General features: G+C 38.2%; 1 protein-coding gene across 2 annotated transcripts in view; it reads right to left on the reverse strand.

The window, feature by feature from the left end:
* The window catches only part of LOC131780430 (uncharacterized), a 36,658-nt gene that overhangs the window by 1,257 nt on the left and 18,586 nt on the right, over positions 1-16,815 (reverse strand). For both annotated transcript variants that reach the window (XM_059097041.2, XM_066172662.1), the window contains 35 exons: positions 16,651-16,719; positions 16,241-16,303; positions 16,033-16,141; positions 15,787-15,850; positions 15,007-15,166; positions 14,702-14,743; positions 13,211-13,312; positions 13,017-13,115; positions 12,186-12,500; positions 11,575-11,649; positions 11,240-11,341; positions 11,038-11,139; positions 10,553-10,677; positions 9,823-9,884; positions 9,513-9,589; positions 9,230-9,346; positions 9,044-9,112; positions 8,496-8,611; positions 8,081-8,255; positions 7,837-7,893; positions 6,480-6,763; positions 5,567-5,686; positions 5,293-5,383; positions 5,033-5,119; positions 4,465-4,566; positions 3,994-4,077; positions 3,747-3,836; positions 2,756-2,915; positions 2,617-2,682; positions 1,897-1,997; positions 1,642-1,758; positions 1,081-1,131; positions 914-979; positions 221-352; positions 66-138 (listed from right to left, as the gene is read on the reverse strand). In XM_059097041.2, the coding sequence (XP_058953024.2) occupies positions 66-138; positions 221-352; positions 914-979; positions 1,081-1,131; positions 1,642-1,758; positions 1,897-1,997; positions 2,617-2,682; positions 2,756-2,915; positions 3,747-3,836; positions 3,994-4,077; positions 4,465-4,566; positions 5,033-5,119; positions 5,293-5,383; positions 5,567-5,686; positions 6,480-6,763; positions 7,837-7,893; positions 8,081-8,255; positions 8,496-8,611; positions 9,044-9,112; positions 9,230-9,346; positions 9,513-9,589; positions 9,823-9,884; positions 10,553-10,677; positions 11,038-11,139; positions 11,240-11,341; positions 11,575-11,649; positions 12,186-12,500; positions 13,017-13,115; positions 13,211-13,312; positions 14,702-14,743; positions 15,007-15,166; positions 15,787-15,850; positions 16,033-16,141; positions 16,241-16,303; positions 16,651-16,719 (3,724 nt within the window). The remainder of the gene's footprint in view (positions 1-65; positions 139-220; positions 353-913; positions 980-1,080; positions 1,132-1,641; positions 1,759-1,896; positions 1,998-2,616; positions 2,683-2,755; positions 2,916-3,746; positions 3,837-3,993; positions 4,078-4,464; positions 4,567-5,032; positions 5,120-5,292; positions 5,384-5,566; positions 5,687-6,479; positions 6,764-7,836; positions 7,894-8,080; positions 8,256-8,495; positions 8,612-9,043; positions 9,113-9,229; positions 9,347-9,512; positions 9,590-9,822; positions 9,885-10,552; positions 10,678-11,037; positions 11,140-11,239; positions 11,342-11,574; positions 11,650-12,185; positions 12,501-13,016; positions 13,116-13,210; positions 13,313-14,701; positions 14,744-15,006; positions 15,167-15,786; positions 15,851-16,032; positions 16,142-16,240; positions 16,304-16,650; positions 16,720-16,815) is intronic.

The raw sequence follows: 16,815 nt of genomic DNA on the forward strand, positions 1-16,815 counted from the left end.
CATTATTTTTTAAACTTTTTCAACAATCATCTGCCACTACCATTCAAGCAACAGACAAAGCTCACCTCCTGCAGCATAGACTTTGGGAACACTGGTCAGAAATTTGTTCTTTTCGGTGGCAAAATTGCTTCTGGGATCCTGCAGACAAAGATCCAGAGAAAAGTTGACGAAGAAAAAAACAAATTAGAAAATCAAACTTGTAAAAACACTTTAAACGAACCTTCTTTATCCCAAACTGTTCTGCCAATGTTTTTTCGGGACCTAAAAATCCCGCTGCAATGATCACTTTATCCGCTGGGAACACTTTTTCCGAGTTAGGTATTTCCTCCATTGTCCACCTTCCAGTAACATCCTGTTGATAGTGAAAAAGTGACACGTGTTGTGTTAGTAATCTTAGGTTATCCTTACACTTTATTTCAATGTTACCCTAAAATAAGGCGCAGTGGGTGCGTGAGGAATTAAAAGAGGTTAGAGTTTACCCTGGCACCTACTTCAGATTTTTGTCTACAGCGTTTAGGTAGTCAACCCTTTAATTCCCAGAGGTGATTAACATGTATCTTCTCCCTATAATATCCATATATCATTCAGCAAGCAGGTGATGATTATACTCAAAATTAACAGGTAGAAGTTTGTTATCGTGACCTAACATTAAATGCTCATTACTAATCTTAGAGGAAATCTGTAGCAGCTACAGGGAGAATTAACAATCAGATCACAGGAGTTTAAGGGTTAAAAGCTGCAGCGAAGGCAAAGAACGTATAGCTTCATTCGCGTCTCAAAAACAGGAGTCTGTGCCAAAAATATCGATTGACGCGGTGAGTAAGAGATGTGGCGCATGTTTGCACGCACCTTGTGCACCTGTTTCCAAGCACCTTCTTATTAACTTGAGTGTTTGATTTAAAATAAAACGTACCTGGACCCACTTGATCTGAACTGTTTTAATTCCCTTAACGTGGCCTTGCTCGTCTCCCATGAATTCCTGGAAGCAATAAGATGTGTAATTTGAATGTAAGAAGAAAATATGATCAAAATCAATACACTTAATAGAGAGATAGAAAGAAACCGATAATCTGTATTTACCTTGCTCATGATGCTGAAGACACGAGGATCTGCACCATATTTGAGAGAGGCCTAAAGGAAATAATGAGCAAAAAAAACCTAAATAACGATTATCAGGCTGAAAACATTCCTCAATAATTCCCCAATCAATAAGGCGGATTGTGAGGGGGCTAGCTTAGCTCGAGGTCCAGTCACGGGGAGGACTTTGGGTGGGCGTAGCCCAATTCATTTATTATATCTTTTGCACTTATTGTAAAACAATTTAACAAAAAGTTTGTAGCTGCTGACGAAAAAGATTACTGTGGCCGCCATTCTTATGTTATATAACTTTGAGGGTCTGTTAGAGATCCTTCGACAACTCTAGCAGCGGTCACTTCAGGTTCTAAGAACCTAAGCAGCACCAAACCGCACATTCAACCCTCTAAAAGATTCAACGGGCACCTCTGTAAATAATACACGATAACAACTCCGAGGTTGAACTAAAATTATCCTTCCCCTTAAAAGTGCAAGATATGTTGACATAGTGAATTCCTAATAATAGCAATCATGTTCCAACAACTGCATCAATTGGAGAGAGCCTACCTCTTCATGGCCATATTCCACTCTGAACACTCGTGGCCAGAGAGGCCATGGGTTGGTAGAAGTTCTACTCTTGGGAGGCTGGCCCAACACTTCGAAATTTGTGATGCTCTTAGCATTCTGTATATCAAACAGGAAAATATTTCATAGGATGAGTTACTTGCAGTTTACATCATCAGAACTGAAGATATACTGATCCCAGCCGATCTCTCCTATCGTCATCTTAGACAAATTGTGTTATAGGAGGCATGCTTGTACCTGTCTAAGGGAAGTTCCAATGCAATCTACCCCAGTATCTCCTCCACCAATAATAACAACATCAAGTCCAGTGGCATCAAGGGATGGCAGGTTATAGTTTCCTGCAGAAACAACAGCAACACTGATAGGCCATCAAGCAACAAGAAAATATCGATTAAAGATTGTCTTAACTGACTAACTCATTCGTTCTCTGCCCAGCTGACTGACGTACTAGCTAACTGACTGGCTGAATGACTTACAGAAAGACTCACTCTCTCACTCGCTGATTGACCTACTACCTGACTGGCTGACTGACTAGCCGACTGACTCACCAATGACTGACAAACTGACTACCTTCAATTTGCTCTGATGAGGGGCTAACACTAGAAACGTCAGCTTAAAAACTCTTTACGGTGGCCAATTTACATCACCAACTCAGTTGATAAAACCAAATTAACTTATTATGTTCCCGGCTCCCCCCTCCCCCCAACGCAGCACCACAGTCTCTTTAGAAACTTACCCCTTTATTCATTATGACTAACTACCTGACTGGCTAAATCAGTGAATGACTAGCTCACTACCTCACTGACTCACAAACTCACTGGCTTATTTTCATTTTTATGTGAGGTTTTTTAATATTTTCTTCGGGTTCAATGTTTGAGTCCATTTCCATACAATGGGGAAAAAGGAAAATACAACGCATTGAAGGGCATCTGAAAACATTTTAAGAAAACTACCTACCCATGAGCCTCTTTTGGCATGTTTCCAAAAACTGCATGGCAAAATGGATTCCTTCCAAATCACGTCCTATAGTGGAAGAACAATTGCGAAGCATTAGAGTAAAGCGCATGCGTAAGCTTCGAATCGCTACACAGCCTACCTGGGAGTGGAATGTCACGTGGACATGTAGAGCCCACAGCCAGCAGAACAGCGTCGTTTTCTTGTAACAGTTGTTGCGCATCCATATTCTTTCCAATCTCCACGTTATTAACAAACTTGATTCCCTCAGCTGCCATCAGGTCCAGGCGACGTTGCACAATCTATTGAGACAAAGAATCTTATTCTAATCAAGCTAAATAGCTTCATAAACTTACAATTCTTGTCACTCGCTATTCAATTATTTCAAGAAAAACCTCTGATATCAGTTACAACGATGGCAATTCGCTGGTCGTAGTACATCTTGAAAACTTAACAAAGCAAGTGCAAGGGAAACGTGCACATCAAACTAAAAGATGTATTTGTGAGGTGCTCTAAAAGTTTTGTTTTTCAAAAGCCGTGGCTAGTAAGTGGGAAAATCATCCCAATTCTCTCTATATGACACAACGATTAGAATACTGTCTCTCCCCCTGAGGGGGATACCAGCTCCTATCAGATTAACCCCGCTCGAAAGTGTCGTTAAGTTTCCCGTACAATGTTCACCAGGAGCCATTTATTCCTTTGGTGAGGAGACGCACTCTCCCTTATAACACAAACCACGTCTTGCACCCAGAATATTCAATCTGAGTACTCATCATTCGGACGCGTCCTCCACAACTCAAGTATTATCATATGACCCCTAAGGCCCCGTGCACACAGTTACTTAGAAAACCATAGCAAAAGCTGACGTATGTTGGGCCGGATTGGTTGACGTGAACTAGTCCTGAAAAAGGCGAATGGGCCAAGTACACTTGTACGGCTTTTAGCGGAAAAAAAGATAAAAAAGAAACATTGTTCGTGTTGTTAAAAAAAAAAAAATGAGTAAAAAAAGCATTGATTCCCTTAGAGAAAACTGTTTCATGGCACTGTAAATAAGTTTCAGCAGATGTACAAATGGACACGCTGGCTCAGTTTCTATCCTCAAAAAAGGCTTTGAAGAGAATCATTTTGCTGACCTTTTTACTTAGCTTCATGGGTGGTACACCGTACATCAACAGACCTCCACATCTGTCGTTTCTCTCGTAAACTGTTACCGAGTGCCCAGCCTTAAAAGAAGATTTAAAACAACGTGGTGATGAACGGCAATATAAACTCCTTAATAAATTACTAAAGAAGAATTAGTAAAATCCCTCAACAAGAGTGCCTGGTGACAACTCAAAGAGCTTCAGTTTTGACTCAATCCCTCGGTCAGTTTTCTCTCACCTTGTTTAGTTGTGCCGCGGCTGCTAATCCTGAGGGTCCACTTCCTACAATAGCGACCTTCTTCCCAGTTCGACGAACTGGAATCTGCAGGAAAGAATAAGGAACATGCCAAAAATTTACAACCAAATCACAGGGAGAGTCATTTGCTTAGGGGATCTAATGAAAGAAGCTTCGAATGTTTGAATCTGTCAGTGGAGAGATTTGGGATTAAAACGAAAGCATATCAGTGTCACGACTTACGTTTTCCCTAAAATACACCTCCCAATTTTACATTTGCAATTTATTTAACTGTTCTCCATCTTTTGCAATGCTTATTCCTTAAGAATTTGTGTCTCCATATCTTACCGAAGTAGCATCATTTTGCAGTCTCCTTCAAGTTAAAGGTGTTTTTGCTCAGAACAGAAAATGGCCAAAAAAAGTCGAGTACAGCTCTTAAAAGAAGAGACTACTTTGTCTTAAATGCTGATTTACCTGTGGTGTAATCCATCCTTGTTCAAATCCATAGTCAATGATGGTGCACTCGATTTTCTTGATTGTCACTGGCTCTGCATTGATTCCCAGTACACAAGCGCCCTGGAACAATTAACGGGAGAAAAAGTTATCTTAAAAATCACAGATTGCCTTTAAAGATCCACGCAAACAATCAGTAAATCGAAACACATATCATAATGCCAATATTTCATGTTATTATTAGAGTTAGTATTGTTAGCAGTGTAAGCATTGACACTGCAGTTTTGAGCAAATTTCTGTAAGCTGTAGCGTGAGTTTGAAAGCAATGTCAGTATTGTATGTAATTGTAAGTAGTGTAAGTAATTGTTAGAACAAGTACTGTAAGTTATGTGAGTTTTCTAAGGAATGTTAGTATTGTAGGTAATTGTAAGCAGCATAAGTAGTACTGTAGTATGCAAAGTAAGTATTGTAGTTGTACTGTGAGTATTGTACATAATATTAGTACTGTTCAATGAAAAATGTAAAAAAACCCAATCAGCAAATCGCAAGCCAAAAGCGTTCTCTTTACACCGGTTTCTACGATACTCACCTCGCAGGGCGCGGGGCAGACCCTTCCAGTAAATTCTGGAAAGTTGTTGGTGAGCAAAAGTCGGTCTAAGGCCTCCTTCCATTTGTCCTGAAAAACCAAATAACAGTTACAATAATAATTTGTTTTCAAACAATTTTAAAATTCACCAAGTTAATGTTACAACATAAGTAAAATCTGTGAAAAATCAAAATACTTAGGATCATATTACAGCTCCACCCTGCCTCGTGCAGTAGGACAACGTCATCAATGATGAACCTTACCTGGAAAACCAAGTCGTTCCATCTTGGGATGATGTTTCCGAGAGGACACCCAGTGTGAGACTGACAGAAAGGCACGCCACACTCCATACACCTATTAATAAAAGGGATAAGATGAATCCAAGAGTTAATTGGCCACATCTATAAGACGCATGTAAATCTTTAAGCCATGATGAAAAAATTCGTTGTAAAGTGATAATACTGTTAGAGTTTTCTATCTAAAAGGGTCTTTTGGCTTGGCAATTCGAGGCTGAAACATTTCGGTTGACGCCCTTACCTGGCAGCTTGTACTTTTAGTTCCGATTTCCCTTTGTTGTAGTAAATCTCGTTCCAATCCTTCATTCGCTGTCTGGGGGAGCGGTACTTCACTTTGCTTCTGGAGTACTTCACGAACCCTCTGTCAACAAAAAGAAACGACAAAATGTTATCGTTTGCGACAAATACCAGGTGAACCTAAAATCTTCTTTTACAGCAACTGCATATGTGAATAAGTTACAGTTTGGGACTGTTCAAGATTAAAGAGATTGTGACCCGAAACTATCTGTAACTTACTCTATGAAGAACTTTCAAAACTACGTACAGATTACGCTAGTAGAGCGGTTTTTCTTTTTTAAACCCTTTGGTCCTAAGAGTGACTAGCATCAAATATCTCCCTTCAATATCACCCCTGAATCACATGTTAAGGTCATGAGAATAAAAGAATAAAAGAATAAAAGAATAAAGGAATAAAGGAATAAAGGAATAAAGGAATAAAGGAATAAAGGAATAAAGGAATAAAGGAATAAAGGAATAAAGGAATAAAGGAATAAAGGAATAAAGGAATAAAGGAATAAAGGAATAAAGGAATAAAGGAATAAAGGAAATGATCACCAATGAAAGAACCTTGGAAAACAAATTCTCCTCGTCAGCTCCCTAGGAAATGTATAAAGAGCAGTACGGAGAATATGCATAATGATTTTAGGGTGTAAAGGGTTAACTCGATTATGGTAAAACCAAAACTTAACTAATTACAACGGCCAATTAGAATAAAGGAAAATATCACTAGGAACAGATGAGCCTGCGATGTAAAAACAAGCAAACTGTCTAAAGCTTGAAAAAACGTGCGTGACCAGAACGCGATGTTGGTTTCAGTCTCAGAGGCGCGAGCTTCCACAACCCATCACAAATTAACTGGGGGTATACTAGTTTACCTGGTTTTGTCCAGCACTCTGTCGATAATCTTCTGATCGTTGGTTGTATCAGAGATAGCCTCTTCTATATCAACTAAATTCTGCTCTGCTGATTTCTTCACTGGGGGAGGTGAATCTTCTTGCTTAACACCATTTGACATATCTTCATTCATTTTTTCTCCATTTGTTTTCTCTCCGTTCGTTTTTTCTCCGTTTGTCTTCTCTCCATTTGTTTTTTCTCCGTTTGTCTTCTCTCCATTTGCATTCTCACCGTTCTCTTCCATGCGATTTTCGTTCTTGAGTTTCTGTCAAAAGAAAACGCAGTTTCAAAATTACCTGCCACAATTTGGACGTTCCTCTGCCCAAAGGGTCGCACAAAGGGAGGAAGGGAATACGAAAGAGGGGGAAGTCGCGTAATTTACCAGAGAAAAAATTACAAGGATCATCTTTCTGTTACTGAGGAGATTTAATGGCACGGTTAAATTTCACAATAATCTCGCTATTCTTGCAGTTCTCCCAGACACTCTCTGTATCATCATTAAAACAAAAAATGGGTTTAAGACCGACATGTCTCTATTGGTTTGATGAACTCTGCTGCAAGTAATGGTTACTTCGCCTACTTGTCAATTCGCCTCTGTCCTCTCAACTTCTTTGAAAACAAAACAATATCGAGGCTATTTCGAATGAAAGTTTGCGCCTAGTAAAAGGTAACTGCGCATGCAATGTTGAATAATATTTCTATTGTTTTTGCATACTTAAATTAGAATGTACTGCGTAATTTTATTTTGCTTCGACACAAATTGCTTATAGATGTACCTTTTTCACTGGTTTAAACTGTGAAGTTATAAGAATTCCACGAATAAACACGCTTCTACTTCTACTTTATTAATTGATAAAGCGTATCAACGCATCACATCAATTTCAGAATCTAGGGCAGACCACAACACCGGGAACTACGTTCCCTTATCTTTGCGATAAGTGTGTGGGTTCTTTAACGTCCCCTACTAACTAGTACCGAGAAGATGCAGGAGACGGGGCCTACGACATTTCGTCCTTATCCGAGAAGACTAGAATGTCTAACCGCTGGCAGATGTCATAGCAAAGGCAACACATTCTCCTCAGTTATTTTAAGACCCTGAGTGTGGGTCCGGTCTGAGTCTTCAGTTTTGACTCTCTTCTTTGTAAAAGGTCACTGCATGTTATCTGAAGGAAGGAACTTTACCGTTGCATTCCGAAAGATCTGATTTTTGAGTTACATGGCGATAGAAATATAAGGTTTTCAAGATTCTCTCCTCCACAAAGTCACCCTATAAGGAAATTGCACAAGGCATCTACGGAGGAGAGAGTTTTCGAGCAATAACGAAGAATTTAAGGATACCTCAGCTTCCTCCTCTTTTAATTGTTCCAGAGCTCTTTTGAAGTCACGAGGCATCACCTATAGCCGTCGAAAAAAAAAAATGCAAAAAACAAAACATTAGCCTTCAGCGATGAAAACTGCAGTACTTCATGAAACAGATGACCATGATTCATATTCCTAATTCATGTTTTGACTAATAATCTCTATCAAAAATTAACTCAAAAACTAAATGAGATTTCACTGCTTTTACTCTCTAGGACTATACCTTCACAAACATCTTCAACGAGCTTTCCCAGTCTTCCAGAAGACGTTCGGCCACCGACGAACCAGTCAGCTGATGATGCTCACGCACCAGTCCCCTGACCAGCTCGGCATCTACTCCTACAACAGGCTCCAGGTCAACTATCTCCTGGTTACACAATGTGGAGAAGACCTTCTTTCTATAAATTCAAGAGGTTAGAATAAATTTATTGTGGCTAATAATAAATAACGAGGTCAAAGACGTTATTTTAAATATAACCCGGACAGACTGCGTGGCGGGCGCTCAAGTTTAAGAGAGATGTAGAACGCTTTGCACAAGCGATAAACCACACGCGCGCGTGTCTGTTTTCTCATGAGCGTTTCTTGCCTTCTTGCTAAGTGCCTGCCACGAAAGATAAATGTTTTAAAAGTCATTTTACCTGTCAAGTACAAAAGCAATTCCTCCTGACATTCCAGCAGCAAAGTTTCGACCAGTGTCACCAAGAACAACTGCAACACCTCCAGTCATGTACTCACAGCCATGATCACCAACACCCTTTGAAGAAAAGCAAAGGTAGGAGATAAGATAACCTTCGCAACGGTAATAATCTGAACTTTCTGCTTTTAAAGCATGTCAAGGTTTAGTTTCATGTGAAGCGAGAAACGAACTTTAACCCTTTAACTCCCATGAATGACCAAGACAGAATTTCTCCTTACAACATCAATACAATGTCCACCACATAAGTGATGAGAATAAAGAAAAATATCAATTTGGGGATGAGTTGATCCAATACTAATTTCTCTGAACTAACAATATAGGAATGGTATGGTTGACATTTAGGAGAATTACAAATTTGATCTGGGAGTTAGAGGGTTAAGAAAAGCTAGAGGTAAAATTAATTATGGACAAGATAAACAGAACTAGGTCAACAAACCATAGAAATGAAATTAAACAAGGAAATTAACTAAAAAACTGAACTCAAATCACCTCCACAACTGCTGTCACTCCAGAATTCCGGACACAAAATCGCTCGGCAGCAATACCCCTTATAAAGGCCTGAGCACAAAAAGGAAAAAATATAACTATATCAAAATAACTCACTTGATTAATAAAATAGGGTCAAGTTTACTTTCCGACGATTTTATTTAACCAAAAGTTAAAATTATACTGTACCTTTCCGGCAGTGGCACCGTAGAAGCAAACGTTTCCCACAATAATGTTTTCTTCAGCTTTGAAGTTCTCAGGACGTTTACTGCTTGGATATACTATTATCTTGCCTCCGGCTAAACCCTAGAGAGCAAATTAATGTCAGTTTGATAAGTAGCGCATTCATTTGGAGCATCAGACAGAGCCTGAAAAAAAGAGCAAGTACCTCAAGTACGCGAATAACATGAACAACGTCATTGAGAGCATTTTTTAAGAACATTAAAAGTAAATATTTTAAGTACATAATTACCTTGCCCACATAGTCATTTGAATCACCTTCATGTTCCAGTGTTAAACCAGGAGAAAGGAAAGCACCAAAACTTTGACCTAAAAAAATTCAAACAGACCACATTGAAATCATAACTTCTCGTTTGGTACAAACAAACCAACATCTCTAAAATGGACACTAATACGCCAAAGAAAACTGGACGATGGAATAGTTAGCTTTGATGTGATAGGCCTTCTTGAATATTTTAAGTATATGGTTCTCAATCAAAGAATCTGAAAGCAATGGCTGCACCACAAAGATCTCACTAAGTAGTCATACATTACTTACTTACCTGCAGAGCCTCGGGTTTTGATGTGTATCGTGCCATCAGGGAGACCTTTCTCGCCAAATTTCCTAGCAACAAAAGTAACTTTTTAATTCAGTTCCTCCTCAAAACCACGAAAGCAGGCATGTTGTTATAAGCTAATGTGCAACATAGAAGAGGCTTCAAACTCGCTAAGTGAAACTACCTTACGCAGGTACGTTTTAAAAGCCAAACCAACTCAGTAGAGCTAATTAGTATTTGTGTGGGCAGTCTAACAACAACCAAGCTGACTATCAATAAAAAGTTAATGAATGTCGATAAAAAAGCTGGTGCCAATTTAGAAAGCTGACACTTCCAGTGCTCGCCTTCCATGGTCCAAATTGGGGGATTGTGGGTGTTTGTCATGCAATGGAGACTAGAGGGTTATTATTTGAGTCAGTAGGTAATGGAAGACACATGTGCAAAAACAAAATGACACGAGAATCGTTCGACGATAACAAAGGGAGCTAAGTGCTGATTAAAGAGACAAAATGAAGCTTTGTGACTTTCAGTGCAACCTTAGTCGAGACAAAGTCTGAAAGCAACCACACTTACATCAGAATGACCAGGATGAAAGTTTAGAAATAGGCATTAGACATCTTTGTTGCTCATTCATCACTGTGATGATGTAAATATTCCTTGTGATAACACCTTGGTTTATGATGGTTAACAAGCACTCTTCAGGTGAGGGGAGTGATTTTTTGTACTGATTACTCACTTTGCAATGTGGTAACTGAGAGTGGTTCCAAAAGCTCGGTCCATGTTCATTACAGGAACATCAAGACGCAAATGCTTTGAAGCGCCATTTAGAATGTCTTTAGCAGCCTCAATGAGCTGGTTGTCCTGTAAAGTGAATTGAAGAATGGCCCTTTAAACCTGAAAGTGTTTCACTTCAGCAAAATCAAGTAACAGCAATCAATTACAATCCTACCACTCTCAAATTTTGTTTTTATCGAGTCAAATACCCAGGCAAGGTCAAAGTAGATTGAAATCCCACAAGACAGCTCTTGACCTGAGACAAAAGGAGGTATATGCCTGCAATAGCTTCGGTATTTCAACTCTAACAACAAACTGTGAATTGCAAACTTGGCACTACACTTGATGTGGGAAGAAGCAGAAAGGTCTGATAACCCAATTGTTTTGGAAAAACAACGTGACTTCGTGTACTCGACCTAGTCTTGTGGGTTTGTGTCCAATGCTTACCTTGCGTAGCTCCAGCTTGTGATTTTGAGGCTCACTTCCTCCCAAGTGATCTCCAGGGTTCAACTCATTACCGGGCATAAGGATTGCACTAAAGTCCAATAACTGTGAACAAAAAAAAAACAAACAAACAAAATAGGATGATTACGATGATTATGATTTTTTTGCGTGAGATTAGACAAAGTAACACTGCCACAAAATGTACCTTGACTTTTTCATTGAGAGGGTCTGCAGGCTCTAGATAGTCACATCGTCCGACCATCTCACTCAATCTGCGGAAGCCCATTTTAGCCATATACTCACGAACCTAAACACAGAATATTGATGAAGGTTCAAAACATTTCACCAACTTGTAATCAAGAACATCATTTTACATACTTTAAGGACAGGAAAATAAATTTTAACAGAGATTTAATCTGAACCAATGGAGAAATGTTCTCAACTGATCTTTATGAATCAAAGTAAGAAGATAAGAAAAACAGCTTTTCCAACAATAAGTAGTTCAAGGGTAACATAAACAAGAGATCATTCATTCCTCACCTCTTCAGCCAGCATGAAAAAGAAGTTGATAACATGCTCTGGTTTGCCTGCAAACTTCTTCCTCAGTACAGGGTCCTGCAAAAAATCGATAACAGTTTTATTATAATGACATTACCATTCTTTATGACTTACTCATACCTTGTGGTTACTTGGATGAAACATTTGAAACAAAGAACTAAAAAAAACAAAACAAAAACAAAAACAAAAACAAAATCTCACAAATTGTTAGAGATTGTCAGCAGGTTGCTGATGTTGACATAAAAAAGTCTGGGTAAAATCAAGCTAGAGGTGATATCAATGGCAAATATCAAAACGGAATGCCAAAGATGGCTAAAAAGATTCCCTCAAATCAGGGAGTTCTAGGCCTAATAAGGTGCTATGACAGCAAAATGGTCCAGGTTGTCTTGTGGATTAATCTGGTGAGGTCTTTTCTTGCATTGCTGGTACCAGTTGGACAACACACTTCAGTGCTCATCACATTATTTCAGATGCAAGTTATCCACAGTTGACATAGAGGAGCCATGTAGAAATCGAGTACTCTTTCACTTAATTTTAAGAAGCAGAGTTGAGTAAAGCAGTTTTTTCTATAACAGAAGCAGTAGTGCAATTACCTGAGTGGCAATTCCAACAGGACATGTATTCAAGTGGCACTTTCTCATCATGGTACAACCCATAGCAATGAGCGGAGCAGTAGAAAATCCAAACTCATCAGCACCCAATAGAGCACCGACTACCACATCACGCCCAGTCCTTAGCTGCCCATCAACTTGAAGTATGACTCTTCGGCGCAGATTGTTCAGCACAAGTGTTTGATGGGTTTCAGAGAGACCAAGTTCCCATGGCAACCCAGCATGCTTGATGCCTGACCATGTGCTTGCTCCAGTACCACCATCATGACCAGAAATAACAATGTGTTCAGAGTGGCCCTAGGGAAATAAACAGGTTAACTTAATAACCCTTTGATTACTAAAAGAGATGAAAATGTAACATCTCCATATAAACTTCCAACATAAAGTAATTCATGAATATTTCAAGGTGAAAAGAGGCACTGCACAACCAAAGTGCAACATTGTAGAACCTACATGGTTAACCTTGCCAAAGCTGGAACTTCAACCAGGAAGCAAAGACCATGCACAGGATGTTATAAAGATCAATGAATAAAGCGGGGTAAGTTTCTAGAGAAACTGTGATGCTGCATCAGTAGAAGAGTACAACAGGATAACTTAGTGTAATCAACTGAGTTGATAACATAAACTGGCCACTATAAAAAGTTTAAAGGCCAATCTTTCAAGCATAAGCCCTTCGTTTGAGTGATTGATGAATGGCTAGGACTCAAAAGGTCAGCTTTTAAACTCTTTACTGTGGCCAATTTACATTATCAACTTAGTTGGTGATACAAAATTACCCTGTTATAAAGATCAGTCAATTAAGAGTTCACGAACCTTTGCAACTCCAGCAGCAATAACACCCACACCCACTTCAGATACCAGTTTCACACTGACTCTAGCATGAGGATTGGCGCATTTTAGGTTGTAAATAAGCTACAAAACAACAACAAGAAATGTTTTCAAAATAATTTTTTGATAAGACAAAAAAAGCATTAAAAGAAAAAAAAATGTATTCAAAGCAAAGTAACCTCTGCCAAATCTTCAATAGAGTAGATATCATGGTGAGGTGGAGGGCTGATCAAACCAACTCCCGGGACAGACTTGCGAGTCTGAGCAATATGCTTGGAGACCTGCCAAGACACAATTAATCAGAAGTGTCACATTTTAGGTAAGAAAAACAAACTATGATATGCTTAATACCTCACTCAGTCGATTTGTGCCTTTAGATAATATTACAAAAATTCAAAAATTCAATCAATCAATCAATCAATAACTTTAATTAAGTGTCTAAGTCTTCTGGCTAGCCACATGTAGCTAACTAATTGGGAACATTAACAGAAATGGTTAAAACAAACTGAAACTAAGGGTGTATCTATTTAGTACAATAATGATAAAAATGATTGTAAAAATAATTGCGAGAATTGTAAAAACACTGTGAATATTATGTTGTGATCTATATATTATATATGATGCTTACAATTGTACATTTAAAAAACCTACCCACCCACCCACCCACCAAATATAAGAAAATATAATGAATGCATTAAAACTGTACCTAATAAATAAAAGTTAGGTCTATGTTGTGAATTCTACATATTGTGTACTAATATTGTATAGTATGAAATTCTGTATATTATGTACCTATGAAATTATGTCTGTGTACTATAAATGTTTTAAAACTATATGTAATAAGTTAGTGTTAAATCCATTTTGTGGATTCTATATTAGTCTGTAGTACATCTATCTACATTAACTAATTGTGGTAAATAAGTAGTGGTATTGCAATTACTACATGTGTTTTAATAAATACCAACTAGATCACAATTTACATAGATGAAAGTTGGAGCATGTCTTAGTCACTAAGGCAGTCAGGTCCCTTTTACTTATACTAGACTTAAATGCATTTAATGATACTATTGAACTGTCCTTAGTAAGTGATTTTGACCAGAGTTATGGCCCAAGAAATCTTAGCAAGTGTTTCCTAAATCTTACTGTATTGTATCTCTGGATGAAAAAGTCTGACTTCCTAAGATTGTAGTCTGAAGGAGAGTTCCTGAAAATGTTGATAATGTTTACTGGCAGCAGCCTGTATTTGACCTTGAACATTAGAATAGCTATGTCCTGCAGTCACCTGTTGTACAGGCTTGTAAGATGAGCCCTAGCAAGAAGTTCACTATAATAAAAAACACCTGTTTAGTGAAAGACTTAGACTAATAGGCCTTCACTTTAATTTTCTTAAATTTCTTCGTTCAGGAGCTTCGTGTAAATGGAATCTGACTGATCCAAACCTTGAGGTCAAGGAGGGTGGGGGGAATGTGCCTCTACCTTGCTTCTCCAGCTGATTTATCTAGGTGACTGTCCCAGTTTGGCTTTTTTTTTTGGTATAAAAATTTGTTAAGTACTTATTTTTATCAGACAAGGTGCACACAAACCTTATGTCACACTGATCTTCATTTTGACCAGCTTATGAGCAATATTTACCCACAAATTATACAGAAAGTAAACGAAGTCATTCATACCTTGTATCCTGGCAATTCTCCACCTTCACCTGGCTTAGCTCCCTGAAAAAAGAAAAAAAATTCAAATTTGAACATTTGAGCACAGGCAGACCAATGTACCAAAAGGAGAAGACAAAAAATGACTCAAATCATGCCAGGTGAACACCCAAGTCGATGAGCAAGATTTAAACTGACTGCATCCTTTGAAACATTTTTCAATTGGATCAGAAGACAGTTTTTGAAAGGTTAGATTACTCTTGTGAATTTCAAAACACAATCATGGTTACAATTTCACTAATACTTTCAGAGAGAGATTTAAAGATTACCTGTGCCATCTTGATCTGCAGGTCTTCTGCCATTGCAAGATACCATGCATTCACTCCAAATCTTCCAGAAGCCACTTGCCTGATGGCAGATCTGGTGTTGTTGTCACTTCCTCTCACTGGATCCTCGCCACCTTCACCTGTGTTGCTTTTACCACCCATTCTGATGGAAGAGGAAAGTAAAGTTCTGTCCACATGCTATTTCATATTATACATTTTATTTCTTATAGGAAGGATTTTTCCCTTTTCATGGTCAACAGTAGAATACAAATATAGGAACAAACGAGTCATTGTTGGCAAAATACATTGTAAAAAACAAAAACAAAAACAAAACAAGACAGAACTAAAAAAAAAACAAAACAAGACAAAACTAAACAAAACAAAAGAAGTGCAGATCTGGGTTCACAAAAGAAGACTAATATACCTACTCATAAACAGAAGTCCCTTTTAATGTCATGGGGCTCCAAGTAAAGTGAAGTTTGCTAAACATTGAGTGAGATCAGGAGTGCATGCACATATAGGGACTTTTGAAAAAAGAAGAAAGTTTGAACCAGTTTCTGATATATAGTGTCTGCTTCTAAATAGGGAAAGGTGTTCTCACCAGAATGTGTATATAGTGTTTGAGTGGGTGATTTGACCAGAGTTTGAAAGACAACTTTCCTCCTATTAGAATGGCTTCAATTGCATTCAATACATACAATACATCAATCAATACATACTAATAAATCAACAAATCCTGACTGTCTGAGAAATTTAAAAGAATCAAAACAAACAACTACTCACTTGTTCATAGCTGTAGCAAGAGTTGTGTGGGTTTCATATGAAATGGAACCAAAACTCATGGCACCTAAAGAGAAAATCATCATGACAACTATCGTACAAACAACTAGTTCTTAGGTACTATTCCACTTATACACATACTTTTGAGAAATAAATTAAACTAAAGCAAAAGAGTGCTCTATAAACAAACTTCATAATTTACTATCTGCTTCTCAGCTTTTGTCACAGATGGTTTAATTTCGTGCCTACCTGTTGCAAATCTCTTGACAATCTCTGAAGCTGGTTCAACTTCTGAGATGTCCAGAGGTTTCTTGGCAAATTTAATCTGCAGCTGTCCTCGGAGGGTGCAAGAACGTACCTAGAGTATTAAAGACAAACATAAATGACAAGCCTAAACAAGACTACTTGCATATGTCTAAAATAAAGCAGAACATTTTTCACTGCAACAGTAACCCACCACTTCAATGGACGTCTCACTGTACTTTTGATAGGCAGGTTGGCTTTTCATTCTTACAGCATCCTGTTCAAAACAATATATATCAAATACTTCAGAAAAAAAACAAAAAAAAACAAAAAAAACACAGACACCCTGACTCTTCCACTCCATAAATAATCAAGGCAATAACCTAATCTATGCCATATCCCCTGAATGACACTCCCCTTACATCTCATAACCAATCCCCTTCACTTTTCACGATGAAATTCTAAGGAGAATTAAGATACTCGTCATTCTTAAGATGGATGGTTCAGAAGAAACGTGTGGCAGAACCTTTGGAAGAGAAAGTTACACAGTGTCTATTCCCAAAGAACATTATAAAACTCAAGGGAGGTGCTTTAATTGAGTAATAGTGTGTTTTACAAACTAACCTGTAGGTTTGCAATGCATCTAGGATCATTGATATGCTTTTCTCCTCCCAACCGCCAGTGGTACTCACCCTAAACACAAACCAGTCAAAGCATGATTCACATCAATTTGACTATCAACACAATTGATATTGAAGAACCCTTTGATTCATGGTCTCTTGACAATTG

Source organism: Pocillopora verrucosa, chromosome 9 (assembly GCF_036669915.1).
Source record: "Pocillopora verrucosa isolate sample1 chromosome 9, ASM3666991v2, whole genome shotgun sequence".
Classification (NCBI taxonomy): Eukaryota; Metazoa; Cnidaria; class Anthozoa; order Scleractinia; family Pocilloporidae; genus Pocillopora; species Pocillopora verrucosa.